At 34.2% G+C, this 17,564-nt stretch overlaps 1 protein-coding gene across 1 annotated transcript; it reads right to left on the bottom strand.

The window, feature by feature from the left end:
- Positions 1–439: 439 nt before the first annotated feature.
- Positions 440–13,388, bottom strand: LOC134251115 (uncharacterized; the record flags this gene model as incomplete). The annotated part of the gene is made up of 4 exons (XM_062733480.1): positions 440–562; positions 860–921; positions 3,891–4,040; positions 13,110–13,388. Coding segments are annotated over 4 exons (534 nt in total), but the record flags the coding sequence as incomplete, so codon positions are not given.
- Between the last annotated feature and the right edge of the window lie 4,176 nt (positions 13,389–17,564).

Here is a 17,564-nt window from a genome sequence, read left to right as displayed (position 1 = left end):
TCTTGTTACTTCTCTAAAACTGTATTTAAAAAATTTAAAAATATTCAGTTGCAATAATGATTATCTTTTGACGACTTATCAATTGTTGGTACCTATGGTTTGAAATGCCCTATTAAGCATAGATAAAATTCAGCAGCACCTAAATAAGACAGTCTTGGACACTTATTGACAGGATGTTTTAAAACAAACAAAAGGCTAAGGTAAAGCCAAGATTTTAACTTTTTAAAACTTTGTTCCCTTTTCTCTGCAATACAGCTTATTACAACATAATACTGGGACTTACAAAAAATGCTAAATAGTTAAATATTAAGTAAAATTTTGCAAGGTTTGCATGAATTACTCTCTTTATTATCCTGCTTTCATAGAGAAGTGTCTGTGATAAGACTATATGAGACTTTACTTCAAATCCAAAATTATATCCTTTCAGCATTGTTTCTCTGTATAAGTTAAGGAGATGGTTTCTCTCATTGTCGTCAAAATTTGCCATGTCTTCACAGTAAAACTTGTCATCCACTTGCTTTATGGCTTGAACAACTCTTTCTTGAAGCTCCATTGCAGACCCCTAAAATTTACAAAAGAGATTCATACAAGTACATGTACCTTGCTTCTGCAGTACATTCTATATAAACTGTAAATTAGGTAAAACAAGACATCATATAGAACGATGAGTAATACTGTAAAATGAGAAAATTTTGGACATACATATTTCAGTGGAAATGTATGTGGGAATGCATTGGCGCCTGTGCTTGCTTGTCATTAAAATATATAAATGTGATATTTTTTTCCTTTGGTCTATGCCTGTATTTGATTTTGAAGTCACTCAAGCATGCATGCGCAATAGCATTGATTTCTAACTCACCTACACAGGTAAAATTTTGAGGTGTTGGAAGCACATGGACGTGGAACAATGTCAATTTTGAACTTTTTTAAATAAAAGAAAACATGAATGTACTTCAATAATTGATTGGAGGCGATCATTGCAATTTATTCATATTAGAACCATGCAAAAGATACTTGGATAACTGGTAAACATTATCAGGTATTATATATCTGCAAGGTCGAGACCACGCCCTTTGCCCTAATAAACAGTGCAAATCTTAATCTCAAACATATTCTGATCCTTGTACATGTATGTAAAATTGGTGAAAATCTGCATGGTGGCTCTGGAGAAGAAGATTTTTTAGCAACCAGTACTTTGGTTTTATTTTCCTGATTATCTCCCCTTGTTTAAGGGTCCCAACCCTAGTTTAAAAAAAAAGTGGTAGCCCTTTAGCCAAGGATACCCTGTGACAAATTTGACAATAATTGGCCAATGAGTTCTTGAGTTCTGGCCCATATTCTAACAAGAGGCCCATTGGCCTTATAGGTCACCTGAGCATCATGCAACAATTTCAAGTGATTGAATTTGCTTCATGTTTTTAGCTAGATGCTATTGCATTCACAATTTTGAAAGAGGCACCATTGCTCATCATAACTACATGTATACACTTTTTTTCAACATTTATTTCCCAGACTTATACACTTAGCAATTGCTTAATTTGGTTACTTAATATCCATAGGCAGGGTAGGGGAACAAAAATGCATTTCAACTAACCAGTAATATTCAGCAATAATTAGTTGTGCCCCTAACATTGTGACATAAACCCCTGACCCTAGGCCCACACATTGCACAATTTATAAAAAGGCACCCTTGCTTATCAAAAAATAATGTTTGAGTAAGACAAAGGAGCAGATTTCAAATACAGTAATTAATTCATTTTCAGTATATACATGTAAGTGGAGCCCCCCCCAGTACCGCTGACCCTGGGGCCTTGAAATTCACAATTCTGGACAAAGGGCCCTTGCTCATCATAACTATATAGGTAGTTCATCTGCTTAATACCCAGGGAGAGCAGAGAAGAAAATTTTCAAAGATTTAATATATTTTCACTACAGAATCATTTAGAGCCCCGGCCTACCACCAGAACCCCTGACCCTGGAGCCATGAAATTCACAATTTTGGTAGAAGCATTCTTGCTTATCATAACTTTGTACTTAATTAGTTTTTTTAATACCCAGGAGCAGAGAAGAAGATTTTCAAAGAATTAATTCATTTTCACTATGTAATCAATAGATCCCCCCAACACTAGAACCCCAGACCCTGGGGCCATGAAATTCACAATTTTGGAAGAGGCATTCTTCCCGATCATAACTATGTACTTATTTAGTTTATATATAATCAATAGAGTCCCACCCTAACACCAGAACCCCTGACCCTGGGGCGATGAAATTTACAATTCTGGAAGAGGCATTCTTCCCCATCATAACTATGTACTTATTTAGTTTATATATAATCAATAGAGCACCACCCTAACACCAGAACCCCTGACCCTGGGGCCATGAAATTTACAATTTTGGAAGAGGCACTCTTGCCCATCATAACTATGTACTTAGTTAGTTTATTTAATACCCAGGAGCAGAGAAGAAAACTTTCAAATAATTAATGCATTTTCACTATATAATCAATAGAACCCCGCCCTAAAACAAAAATCCCTGACCCTTGGGCTATAAAATTCACAATTTTGGAAGAGGCACTCTTCCCCATCATAAATATGTACTTATTTAGTTTATTTAATACCCAGCAGCAGTAATCAATAGAACCCCGCCCTAACACCAGAACCCCTGACCCTGGGGCCATAAAATTCACAATTTTGCAAGAGGCAGCCTTATTCATCATAACTATGTACTTGGTATGTTTATTTAATGCCCAGGAGCAGAGAAGAAGATTTTCAAAGAAATAATGCATTTTCACTATATGATCTATATAGCCCCACTCTAGCACTAGAACCCCTGACCCCGGGGCCATGAATTTCACAATTTGGGTATAGGACTCCATGCTGATTACAATCATGCAAACTGCTAGATGTCCAGGAGTAAAGAAGAAAATTTTTAAATATTGCATTAATTTAAGTGGTTTTGGCCCCACCCCTCAGGCCCCAGGGGGGCAGGGACCATGAAATTCACAATTTTTGTTTCCCTTCACCCATAGATGCTTTATGCCAAAATTGGTTGAAATTGGTTGAGTGGTTTCAGAGAAGAAGCTGAAAATGTTCAAATGTTAACACACGACGACGGACGAAAACGGATAGCAATAGAAGTTTACACACACCGCACATATGGCCATAACATAGCTCTTCGAGCCTTTGGCTCAGAAGAGCTAAAAATACAGCAACCCTTTGACATTATGTAATTGTGCCTTCTGCTTTACATATGTACATAAGTAATACCTTAAATCTGGAAATTTTTATGTCGATTTTATTTTGCAAATCTGGGTCAAAATACTGTTGATTAATTTTTACGTTTCAAAATTTTGCGAATGACCACTACTTTGTTGATATTTTCTTATTGTTTTATTGTTAAATTATTTTTAAGAAAAATATTTTTGCGAATGCAATGAACTCGCAAATTTGCTAAAAATTTATCTACAGCAAAAATTTCCAGATTTACGGTATATTGATTTGAACACAAAAAAGTTTTTTAAAATATTTAGAAATCCTTCAGCCCACAATAAATTTTAATAATCTTAAATTTAAATAAAAGGCCCCTGTGCCAAAGGCGCTAAAATTAATAGTGCACCATATTTTCTTGTTTTCAGTATTGTATTACAATTGTCTGTCTATATAATTTTATTTTCAGGACCATTCAAGGGGACTCCTCTGCTTTTCTTGTGTTTCTTTGATAAATCTTAACCAGACTTAGTCCTCACTCTTGGGCTACATGTTACATACATGTATACATTAGTTGCTGACCCACAAGGGATTTTTTTTTCTACATTTTTGCTTTCTGAGCCTTTCTCATTAAAGAAATCAGCACTTCCTTATCTTCTGCTGTACTTTAATCATAATGTATACCTTTAGTTCTGTTAAGGATTCTGCAATGGCTTGATGACAAGAAGTCTGTTCATTTACTAGTTGTATTGTTTTTCCCATCAAAGACTCAAACTCCTTTCGTTGTTCACTAAGCTGAGATGAATGAATCACAACAAGAAGTAAACCTTCAACCTATAACACAAAGTAGAAATAACAAGTTACACAATGTCACTGCTTGTTGCAATACAATAAAAAAAATATCTTGGGCTATTCAGAAGTTTACAAGATATAATCCTTTGATTCATTTTCCATGTAAGTTTGGTTCATGCAGGCCTATGGAGTCTTGGTAATGGACCTAGGTCAAATCCCATACCCAAAGTAATCTAGTTAGAATAATCTAATTGTGTCTCCAGACAAGCCATCACCACAGTATGAATACATCTCATATACTTGCAATGTAGCAAATTGGAGTGGATGCACTCGATCAGAAATGATTTTGAAGAATACAAAAGGGGTTATGCTGAAAATAACTATCAAATTAATCAAAACAAACCTTTTTGAGACTGTTTATGCCTTTCATCCCGAAAAATAACCCATTCAAAGACAAAAATTCAACAGATCTACTCAACGTCTTTTTCTTGCTTCAAATTTACATGCTATGTTTACATTTGGAACCCTGGATTATTCATAGTAATTGAACTGAGTACATGTAAGAGTTATCGCCCATGTTTATTTTGCAACATTGCAAATTCACAGAATGAATTCTCTCATTTAACGACAATATCATTTTAACGATAGAATGTTCTATCTAAAAGTAATCTATTAACAAGTCACCAAGCCTTTAGATTAAAATTCTAAATAAAGTGCCATGCCACAGCATGATACGCCCATCAAAAAATTACAATTATCTTCAACAGTTTAGAGTGCAAGAAAATCAAGTCAAGATTTCCATGATTTTTCCATTCCTTAAAATATCTGTTTATCCATCCCGTGGTGTAGGTATTAATTATAACAAATATCACATCAATGATAGATTTCTATACTGATTGTGTTAGACAATTGTCAAATGCCCATCATTTTAAACAATATCAAACAAGCTAATTCAGAGAATTTGTGTCCCCTGCTTAGGGAAAAAGAGACCATGTGCAGTTCAGGGGTGGGGGTTGGATCCCCCCTAATTGAATTTGTAAAATTATTAAATGTATACATGTACACTGAAGCAAATAAAAAATGCCAAATGAATATGGATATAGATTGAAATAAAAAAAGCCAAATGAATATGGATATAGATTTGATTTCTTGTTCTTTATTCTTTTTATAGAAAATATTTATCACACTGTAATGATGATTTTATAAGTTTGTACAAGCCAGACATCATATCTTTTTCATATCACATGATGCAGAATACTATCATTTAGTGAAAAAAAAAAGTATTTAAAAAAAAAAGAAGAAGAAAATGGATCATCAAGGATTCAATCCCGGGACCTCTCGCATGCTAAGTGAGAGACATACCACTACACCAATATTTTTTAATATTTTTATATTGTATATTTTTAATGCAACAGGCTGACCCATTTGCCCATTTCCCAAGGGATATAGATAACACCTGCTTGATCAGAGATTCTCTACCAGTTAGCTCTTCACACTAATCTCATTAATTTCTCTCTAATTTGACATGTAATTTTCTGTTATCAAAATTCTTCTTGACCAGTGTCTGATAATAACACTCATGGGAAAGGTGGAATTTCTCTAACATATATGACTGCTGTCACGAGAAAAGGGCCCTTAAGGTCAAATATTCAGAAATTGACTTTTTGGTAAATTTTGATAGCTGGACTCTTTTTGAATGCAAATATACATAAATTTTGAAAATATTGCATTTTTTCAGTATTTTATAAGCATTTTAGTAAGGTGCGCCAAAACAACTTTGATGTTACTCACTGAATATGTAATGACGCCTCCTGCGTCTAATTCAATTTCCAAAAATTCTTAAAATTACATATTATTTAAATAACCTCAATCATTCTGAGGATTATAAACTTAAGAAAATATTTATTTTTTTCTTCCAAGCGACTAGTATATGTAGCTTTTCCTAAGTGATTTCATATGTTATTACCATTTTCCTACTATTTAGAGCAGATCTAGTAATTTCGTTAAGGTGGTGTGGGTCTAGACAGAATCTAGGAACGGTTTATAATGTATTCAAGAGGGAAAATAATATTGTTTAAATCTATGAAATTATTTTTTTATATAAAATAATCTAGCTCTATTTATAAAATATATAAAGCATTTGTACCATTTAAACATTAGGAGAGAGAGAGAGAGATCCCAGAACATTGCGCGCTAAAGGGGCATCCCCTCGGGAAAAAAAAGCACATCGATCCCGTTATTTTTTTCAAAGTATAATTTTTGGTTATTACTCAGCATTCATTCACAAACTTACATGCGCGTAACATTATTACCTATAACTGTTATGATAGGATAGACACACATGCATTTTCTGCATCACCAAAAAATTCAAATGAGAAATAACTTCAGATACGCCAATTAAGGATGTACAACACACCTACCCCAAAAAATTCCTGTCGTTTAATTTTCGTTATTTTTGTATAATTAGTACATGACTATATCTACTGCATATATGCACATTTTGGACAAAATCGTTCGAGTGATTTTTGGACAGGAACTTCAAAAGTTACCCCCCTTTAGTTGTTTACAAGGAGAGAAAATTTTTAATCAATGAACTACTTAAACCTTGATTTTAAAAAAAGCCAGGTTAGATATAAATGTCAAATTTCATTGGCTTATACCTTTAACCATTTAACACAAAAACATAGTCATCTTTTTGATGTACATATCATCAAAATAATTTTTAAAAACCTTAAACTGAAAAACTTTTAATTATTCAAGCCTTGAAAATTGCGTATTTTTCAAATTCAAAATTTTTTTGTGAAAAAACCTGTTGTTTAATTTTGGTAAAAAACTTTCTTTAGGTAGCTGGTAGTAAAAATAATCTTCATAATTTTTTGTATAATTTTTGTACGACCAGTTTTGATTTAATAGCGGAAAATTACCCCCTCCCCCTTTCTCAATAAATCACGTTCCCGCGCGCCTTTCAGATGGGGTCCGATCACTTTGTTATATGAATCTACAAATACACATTAAAAAAAATTAAATTGGAATATTGCTTTTGCTTCAAAAATATATTAACTTACAAATTTAAAAGTTCTCATATGTAAAGCGTATTCAAATGTAGATTTTTAGGCAATTTTTGAATACCCCTATCACCCCCACCCCTTCCTTTTTTTGCGTCGCAGATCATTAGCGTTTGACGAAACGTCGTTTACAGTGCAAATTATACTGGTATTTCGTCATTTGAATCCCGGAGGTCTGCATTAGTTTAAAAATTCATGAATGCAGAATAAATATTGACTACTCTTTTTCTATGTATCAGGAAAAAATTACTGAAGGATTTTAGTGTTTAGTCCATGTATGTATGCGTAATGCATTCCATATCACATGAAACCTGGATATGAATTCAAGTTTTGTTGAACTTGAATATGTTGATTTTTAATTCTATTTCTTTAATTTTATTCATTAAAAAAGGGTGTATTTTCAACTCTCCTGTGATATAAATGGAATAATTGTAGTTTCTTTCATGTCATTATTTCAAACGAGACAGTATGTGGCCGTGGGGATACATCGACATTTGCATAGATGTACACCCCTCATGATATTGTACGCATTTCTTTCAATGTCGTCGCTTCTAAAGTTAAAATGAAAATTCCGTATTCGTCCACATTAACTTCAAAATATCAAACATTAAACTCTTCATCTATTTCAATTTATATCAAATCGCACTTTGATATTTTTAAAAATCCTATAGGCTACGTTTTGTTTTGATTCGAGGAAATGCGAACCGACATTGTTGACAGAAAGTAAAACGATTTGTTGCAATAAGATATTCATAAATGCAGATAATTTCAGTACAAGTGGACAATTCTTTTCAATTCTATACGTACATTGTGTATATGAGGTCATAGTATTCAATTCTCGTTTATCAGGTCTTGCTGTAAATGTATCAAAAAACCGTGAATAAAGGGAGGAAAATAAACATCTCCTACATTTTCAGAGTTGTTCCTCTTTGATCAGTAAGGGTCTGAGAACAACATCGATTTTACATTGTAAAAAGTTTTTTTTGTCTATTTATTGTTTTTTTATTTAATTAAAGAAGAAAAACAATATTTATATCGTAAATGCACAAATTGTAATGAAGACCATTAATCGATGTTATATAGCCAATTGTACATAATGAGAATTTCGGCAATGTAAAAAAAAATTTTCAGAATAAAAAAAATGCTATTTGATCAAAAATACAATTTATTGTATATGAAATGAAATGAAATAAACATTAAGGAATGGTATTTTATGTCTTGCTTTTTACGGAGTTTAATCGGGTTAATTAAAAAATACTTATTGATTGAGTATGGTACGCACAATCACAGCCAAGCCCCATATCCCAATTTTCTTTCATGATTGATATACATCGGGATCGTTTTACTCGTCGTTTTGACGCTTTATTTTTGACGTAAAATTTGAAGTCATGTCAAACGTTCAATTGAAATCGCAAGAGTTATCTCCCCCAGTGTGTTCTCTTTATATGTAAACTTGTTTTTAAAAATGTTTATTCCGTTTATAAAAATTCATGAATTAAAAAAAATATATGTTTGCCACCTCCATGCAAGCAGGTTTTTTTTTATTTTATTTTTTTGATATATTATTAACCAGTCTCTGCTTCCTTTGTATTATAGCAAAGGAAGAGAAAAGTACTTAAGCAGTTGAAATTGATTTTCAACAGCAATAAACAGAATAATGATCCTTGATTAAGTCTCTTTATGTTCTTAGTGCAGTCTAATTGCATGCCAAATTTATATTATAATCAGACTAAAATTGTATTTGGAGTATTTTGAAAGAATTTCACAGAAATTTCTATTTTTAGTAACCACGGCAACACCGTTTCAAAAACTGATGCACAGAATAATGTATCTCATCCAAGTTATATTTAAATCAAACTAAAACTGTTTTGAAAGAATTTCACAGAAAATATAACCACGCAACACCGTTCATCGAAATCAAAAACCGATAACATTGCTGAGAAATATTGAAATCACACCAAAACTACTTTGACAGAAATTTCTATTTTTAGGGCAACACCGATTATGAATTATGTATTGTAGTTATTTTGCCAAGTTATATTGAAATCAGACCAAAACTGTAAATTTTTGAAAATTGTTTACAGACAGACGGACAGACAGACAGACAGACAGACAGACGGACGACAGACGCATTACTATCGCATAAGCTCTTCTGGTCTCTGACCAGTAGAGCTTGCACAGTTTGAAATAGTCTACTTGTGTGCCAAATTATTTGTAATCGGACCAAAATTGTAGGAGGAGTAGCATTTTAAAAGAATTTCTCTTTCCATGGCAACACCGTTCATCGAAAGCGGAAACCAATGCACAGAATTACGTATCTTAGTGTAGTCTACTTGTGTGCCAAAAAAATTAGACCAAAACTGTAGGAGGAGTAGCATTTATTAACAGAAATTTCTATTTTTAGTAACCACGGCAACACCGTTAAAAATCAAAAACCCATGCACAGAATTATGTATCTTAGTGTAGTCTACTTGTGTGCCAAGTAATATTGAAATTGCCAAAACTGTGGGAGGAGTAGCATTTCGAGAATTTCACAGAAATTTCTATTTTTAAACCACGGCAACACCATTCATCGAAATCAAAAACCGATGCAAAGAATTATGTATCTTAGTGTAGTCTACTTGTGTCCCAAGTAATATTGAAATTGGACCAAAACTGTAGGCGGAGTAGCATTTCGAAAGAATTTCACAGAAATTTCTATTTTTAGTAACCACGGCAACACCGTTCATCGAAATCAAAAACTGATGCACAGAATTATGTCTCTTAGTGTTTTTGTGTGCCAAGTAATACTGAAATCGGACAAAAACTGTAGGAGGAGTAGCATTTCGCACAGAAATTTCTATTTTTAGTAACCACGGCAACACCATTCTTCGAAATCATAAACCGATGCAAAAAATTATGTATCTTGGTGTAGTCTACTTGTGTGCCAGGTTATATTGAAATCAGACCAAAACTGTAGGAGGAGTAGCATTTTAAAAAATTGTTTACAGACAGACAGACAGACAGACGGACAGACAGACGGACGGACGACGAATATATCGCATAAGCTCTTCTGGCAAGTAGAGCTAAAAATGATTAAAGCACTAAGTTTCCATTGTTTGTTCAAATAGTTTTTCTTCGCCTGTCTTACAGTTATGGAAAAACACAATAAAGAGGCTAATAATAATGTGAAAGGATTATCAAATGCTTTATATACTGTACCCAAAACTGAAACTTTATTTCAACTTCTTATTTTTTGTAAGTAAATCAAAATTAAAATTGACATTCACATATTTCTGCACATTACTTTTTTTTTCTTTTAATTTTTAATTTTGTTTCACTTGAACATAACATTTGTATTTTTCTTTCAAGGACCACTACTATGATATAAACTAAAAAAAAAGAATTATGTATATTGCATAATTTAATCAAAGAGATGGTTAATTGTACTGTTCTTGTCTCTTTTTATATATATAAAACCTAAACGGTGCCCGATTTTTCTGTGCGAAATTACAGTTCAGTCACAATTTTGACGAAATCTATTTGAAACTGGAACTGAATGAATATATTTTTACGCAGAAAAGGCATGCCCATAGGAATCAACTTCAGTTGTTTGTTTTTGGTTTTTTTTTGGTGGGGGGCATATTTTTTCAGTTGGGGACACTTTCAACAACCAAATATTCCTTGACAAGCAACAGAAAGTTTCTACGGTCAGGAAAGGTCACCTATTCGGCAAACCATTTTTTCCTTGTTATTATTTCAAAACATACTACTTTCTCGATATCTCAAAATTAAAAGAAATATGACTCGTTTTTCATTATATAAAGGAGGGGGGTGCCCAAACTTGAAAATCCAACTTCGGCGGGGGGGTGGAGTAGGTTCAGACTTTTTGGGTAGGTTCAGACTTTATTCATTACTAAATTTCCTCTATGAACGGGAGCATTGTCATCCATAAATACATACTCATTATCTGGAAAATGTCTGGCTAAAATGGGCCAAAGGTTGTTGTCTAATATTTCTATATATTTTCTTGCATTTATGTTACCTTCTACATTAGTTAAAGTTCCTATTCCTCTTAATATACAAACACAAACCCAGATCATGATACTCAGATGTCGTCGAGATGGCGGACACACAAGCTGCACACTGTACTTTTCCTCGTCTTTTCTCCAGATATAAACTTTCTTATTTTTTCCAATTACTATCTGGCTTTCATCAATGAACACCCATTTATTCATCTCATGATGAACAGTCCAATAGACGAATTTCACATTCCTAAGAGTTATCTCCTGTTCTCGGGGTAACGCTCATTTTTCCCACTTTGTCCTTTGTAAGTTACCTGTATATTTTTAATCTTCAAACGTTATCGGACAATTTTGATCTGTACCAGTATTGCCAGAGCATGGGGCAACATGAAAAGCATAGTGAATATATTCTTTCAGATTTTATTTCTAAAATACTGACCCATAAATTTGTAATGTAATTGAAGGAAAACAGTGTCTTACGCCGGTTGACCTCGGATCGACCCGCAAAGGGGAATAACTTTTGTAAATGTGAAAGTCGTCTATTTCTTCTCCTTGCACCATTTACAGCGAGCTTTTTTGTTGGCCTCACGAATAGCGACTTTTTTCTTGGCAACCCCTCGTTTGTATCCCAGCTCTTGAATTTTTTTTTATAGTTCTAGTACAAAATCTATGATTGTTTTCCTCATTTATAATACCTGTGATGTCTTCGTAAGTTCTTTGTCTGTTTTCTTTAACTATACGTGAAAGTTTGTTTTTATCTATGTCTGTAAACACTTTCTTTCTCCCTCTTCCTTGTTGATTTTCTACCTGTCCCGTTTCATCAAACTTTTTAACAATACTAGTACGTATTGCTGATCTAGGGATTCCTAATATTCTCTCTAATTCTGATGTATTTCTGTTCTTTTTATATGATTCTACAACCATACTTCTGACAGACGTATTTAATTCTTTAACCTTGCGACCCATGTTGTTTATACATAAATTAAGCGACAAACAATGTAGCAGACGACAAAAATATTGTGTATACGTCATCAATTTTAGTATTACAACACAAAGATAAAAGTAGAATGGGAAAATCTTATGTCTAAAAATAGCACTCAGCCCTACTTTACCGAACATGCGAGAAAACCTGATACGATTTGCGGGGAAGTGGCGAATAATTATGTCCCTTGACTGTATGTACTTAGTTTATTTAATACCAAAGAGCAGGGAAGAAGATTTTCAAAGAAATAATGCATTTCCCTATATAATCTATTAAACCCTGCTCTAGCATAAGAATCCTGATACTGGGGCCATGAATTTCATAATTTTGGTAGAAGACTCAATGCTGATTACAATCAAGCCAACAGTTTGACTGCTTGATGTCCAGGAGTAAAGAGGAAATTTTCTTAAAGATTGCACTAATTTTAGTGGTTTTTGCCCCATCCTTCAGGCCCCAGGGGGCAAGGACCATAAATTTCACAATTTTTGTTCCCCTTCACCCATGCTTTATGCCAAAATTGGTTGAAATTGGTTGAATGGTTGCAGAGAAGAAGCTGAAAATATTCAAATGTTAACACAAGATGCACTGTGGATGACAACTGACAAAAACAGAGAGCAATAGGTCACCTGAGGTGACCTAAAAATATAAGTAAGATCAAAGTGCATCAAATCTGGTAATATGTAGCATGTATCATCAATGCTTGTTTTTTTGTAGTAACTCTGTAATGAGATCTGCCCTAAAAGTTTAAACCTGCTCAAAAAATATTAACCTTGCTGTTTTTTGTTGAAATAGCATTTACTAAAACCTTGACTGGTACACTGAGACACACACTATAAGCATTGTTCAAACATCTCAATTTATGTAAGGCTTAATTAAAGCACTTGAAATGGAAATCTGTTTCAAAAGCTTTCACATGGGATGCTGACATAAAGGTTATTACATACATGGAAGCCCAACTTTGTTGAGGTGAGCTGAAAATGTCTAAAATGTCTACTGACTAACAAACAGCCACATCATTGAGCATTGCTTGTAGGGTAGAAGTAAGTAATGTGAGTGGTACCTGTATGTGTGACAGAGCAATTGCAGTCTCAGCTGTAGGATCCACTTTTACAACCTGACCAAACCACAGAGGGCAATCTTTAACACTGCCCTTGCCCCCCTCACAGCACACCATCAGTAGGTAGCCATCTTCCTTCAGGCTGCCCAAATCCTGCAGGGAAGCACTTAAGTCTTCTCTGCCACAAGTCACATTCAAAAGTTGCAAAATAAGGTGTCTGTTGTCTGCAATTCTGGATGGAATGAACACTAAATAACCTGGGTCATTGGAGGCAAAGTTTACCTGTAAATCACCATTTAAGACATGAAGAGATTACATCAGTATTTCTTTTATAGGAGTAAGAGGCATGGAGATCACAAAAATCTTCATAGTAGAAGATCATAGTGACATGCTTACAGCTTGCTGTTTGAAGACTGAATTTGTACTTATTATAATTTTTCATTTTGTTTAATTATATTAATCTGGTATACATGAAGTCTGTCACAAGATCATGGTATATTTGTATCACAAGATGAAACAAGAGGCCCATGGGCCACATCGCTCACCTGAGCACTGTGGCTACATGTAGGAAAAGTAGAAATTGGTTTATTATTAAATCAAAAAGTACTCCCATGACCAATCATGGATTTGCTATTATTGAAAAGATGATTTTTGAAGAATTTGCCTATATAATTCTAATATGTAAAACTTTGGTCGGCAATTTTGGCCACGCCCTAGCCCCGGGGGTCTTAATTTGAACAAACTTGAATCTACACTACCTGGGGATGCTTCCATATAAATATGATGAAATATGGCTTTGTCATTCTTGCGAAGAAGATTTTTAAAGAATTTTCTTATATATTTCTACAGTCGTTTGGCCAGTTCCGGATTTTGGCCAGTTCCGAATAATTAGTAATTTAAGGACTGATAATTAATAGATTCAACGGTGTAAAAATAAATTGATTTCTATGGTAAGAAGGCTTATCTATGAGTGTTTGAATTATGTGAAGTTTTGATTTTTTGCCCTCAGTTTGGTTTCGTTATCGTACTTGAAACGGTTGGCATACTTTTACAATGCAACAAATCTGAATCACCGTGACATGTAAGTCTGCAGAAAAACCTCTGTAGATGCATAAATTTTTCACATAAAACAACGTTCCAGGTATCAAAAGTAAGTTTGATATGTACTCTAATATATACTAAGAATTTGTCAAAAATAAATATTTAGAACACTGGAAGATATCGAAATATTTTCGTGTTCTTATTTTACCAGTTCCGAATACCCATTTTAAACGCTATTATAAATTCACTCTTCGATGTTTTTTTCATTGTAAACGTGACTTATTATACCCCCGCTTGAAAAACAGGAAGAAGGGATATAAAGTAATGGGATGTTTGTCCATCCGTCCGTCCGTCCGTCTAGCTGTACGTCCATCTGTCTGATATGCTCTGGTGTATCCATTTCTTATCCGCAACCCCTCTTCTACCACTGAATAAAGTTAAATGACGCTTCACAGAATTTAATGAGTCTTTCACAGAATCTTTGTTTAACAGTGCCAAAGTGCACCTATTTTATTTTTGGATCTGGTACATAATTTGGGCTCCCTGAGAAAAACATAGATACTGCCATTCTTTGTAATATTGAAAGGTATATCCATCTCTTATACGCATTTCCTCCCATACAATTGAATAAGATTTAATAATACTTTCACGTATTCTTTATTGCATTGTGACATTGTGACCTTTTATTTTACTTTTTGATCTGACATTTATTTCGGGTAAAACATGGAGTTTGTCTTAAATAATCATAAAGGAGGCGTGGGGTATCATTAAAATGAGCTCAGTGCCCACAGTACCTCTAGTTTCTCTTCAACCTTTGGAAATACATATAATTTATTGGTAAGCAATTAATTTAACTTTTCTTAGCAGTGCTCCAAGTTGCGACTAAAACGGTCGCATTTGCGACCCAAAAGTTGGTTTTGCGACTAGAAATTAAAACTAAATCGCATTTTCGCGACTGAGAAAATCTGGGCTGGCAACGTCCATCTTTTTATGATCGGGATCGAGATTTATGTTTTCAAGATTCTCTATCAAGACAACGTTTGAAGATAAATACTTTAACACACTTTACAAAGCATCGTATGGACTTAGATCATGTAATGTTATGACAGCATGCTGTAATAGTAGTCTCGTTCAACCAGACGCTCGGCTGTCTCTGTAAATCTCCGACAAGCAGTCTCTCTGCTTGTCGGAGATTTACGGAGACAGCCGAGCGTCTGGTTGAACGAGACTAGCTGTAATAGTTAAGTTAGATAGAACCAGAAACGTATAAACATAACGTTTCTGAGAGAATGGCATCCAAACATCGTAAACTTTCTAGAGTTTCTCTGACTTTGTTATTAGAGCATTTGGTCAATGGCTTGCATATCACAATTAAGTGTTTTGGCGGCATTGATAACGACTTAGTTATGGTTAAGATACGTAGTCGTAAGTAAACAGGTAAACATGATAAACAATTGGCAAAGTCCTGTCTTATCAAGACTGTCAAAGTTTTATTTTATTTTGATTAAACTCTATTTCTAGGATCAGATTACTTGTGTTCTTCAGTGTACATGTACTATACAAAGGGTGGTTGTTTTAATAAAAAATTATCCTTCAACTAGCAAAAGATTTCTAGTCACAGTAATTAATAATCTTTGATTTAATAAAAACATAACACATGTGGAAGTTAGTTCATTGTTTTAATAGTGTTATTTACATGTTTCAATCATGGCGAGTGAAAAATTTGTTTGTGGCGACCAGAAATTCTGAAATGGCGACAAAAAAAAATTTTAGGTCGCCATTTAGCGACCTAAAAGTAAGTGCGACTTGGAGCACTGCTTAGGCATGCCAATTGATAACGTCTGGGACGTATATTTGTTAATTTAGGGTTGAATTGAATAAGAATCTCTGGGGTATCCAGAACCCTTCGGGTTATTCGTAACTGGTAAAATGGACACCTATGGTAAGTTGCGAAATAAATTTTTTTGAGGGAAGTCTGAACTTTTATGAAACAATATTTAATTTCACAAGTCATCGAACTACCTTGACAAAACACACTTGGATTTTGATATAATTCCTAGTATATTTATAGCACCGTCGAATCGGTTTCTTATTCGGAACTAGCCAAATAACTGTATGTAAAACTTTGGTCAGCCATTTTGGTCACGCCCTACCCCCGGGGGTCTTGATTTGAATTAACTTGAATCTACACTACCTGGGGATGCTTAGATATAAATATGATGAATTATGGCTTTGTCATTCTTGAGAAGATTTTTTAAGAATTTTCCTATATATTTCTATGTAAAACTTTGTTCGGCCATTTTGGCCACGCCCTACCCCCAGGGGTCATGATTTGAACAAATTTGAATCTACACTACCTAGGATTTGCTTCCATATAAATATGAATTATGGCTTTGCTCATTCTTAGAAGAAGATTTTTAAGAATTTTCCTATATATTTCTATGTAAAATTTTGTTTTTGGTGAAATTGGCCTCTGCCCTACCCCTGGGGGTCATGATTTGAACAAACTTGAGTCTACACTACCTGGGGGATGCTTCCATAAATATGATGAAATATGTCTTTTGTCACTCCTTGAGAAGAAGATTTTTAAAGAATTCTCCTATATATTTTGATGTAAAACTTTGGTCGGCCATTTTGGCCACGCCCTACGCCAGGGTCATGATTTGAACAAACTTAAATCTACACTACCCCAGGAGGATGCTTCCAAATAAGTTTCAGCTTTCCTGGCACAGTGGTTTTTGAGAAGAAGATTTTTAAAACATGCCATCAAATTTTTATCAATTTGCAATGATCTCCCCTTGGGGAGTGGCCCTTCATTTGAACAAACTTGAATCCCCTTCACCCAAGGATGCTTTGGGCAAGTTTGGTTGAAATTGGCTAAGCGGTTGGGTCTAAGAAGTCGAAAAGTTTTACAGACAGAGAGACAAGACAATGGACAGCTAGACAGATATCGTTGGAATGTGATCAGAAAAGCTCACTTGAGCCTTCGACTCAGGTGAGCTAAAAACTGTACCTTGTTTTTTTTTTTTGCACCATTAGAAACTAATAGAAAACAAGAGGCCCAGGGGCCACATCACACACATGAGCACTTTGGCTATGAAAAAGCAGAAAATTAATCGATATAGAATTGAAAAGTATAAATATGACCAATAAACAGATTTGCTATAATTTGAGAGAAGATTTTAAAAGATTTTTTTATATACTAATCCAACTTTTATTTGCGAGCGAGAAATTTTTGTGAATTTTGCGAGAGCCTCGTGATCACGAATATTTCTTGCCGCGAATGGGTCCTTAAAGCCTCAATGTCTATCAACAACAGATCCAACAAGAGGCCCATGGGCCAGCATCGCTCACCTGAGAAGCTTTGACCATTCTGTTCTTTACCAGATTTCCCCTTGTAATACATAAAGCATCCCC

The sequence above is a fragment of the Saccostrea cucullata genome, unplaced genomic scaffold (assembly GCF_032062105.1).
Source record: "Saccostrea cucullata isolate Sc308-1 unplaced genomic scaffold, CSIRO_AGI_Scuc_v1 ctg12942, whole genome shotgun sequence".
Classification (NCBI taxonomy): Eukaryota; Metazoa; Mollusca; class Bivalvia; order Ostreida; family Ostreidae; genus Saccostrea; species Saccostrea cuccullata.
The sequence above is the reverse complement of the archived record's forward strand: the minus strand, read 5'-3'. Positions and strand labels throughout refer to the sequence as shown.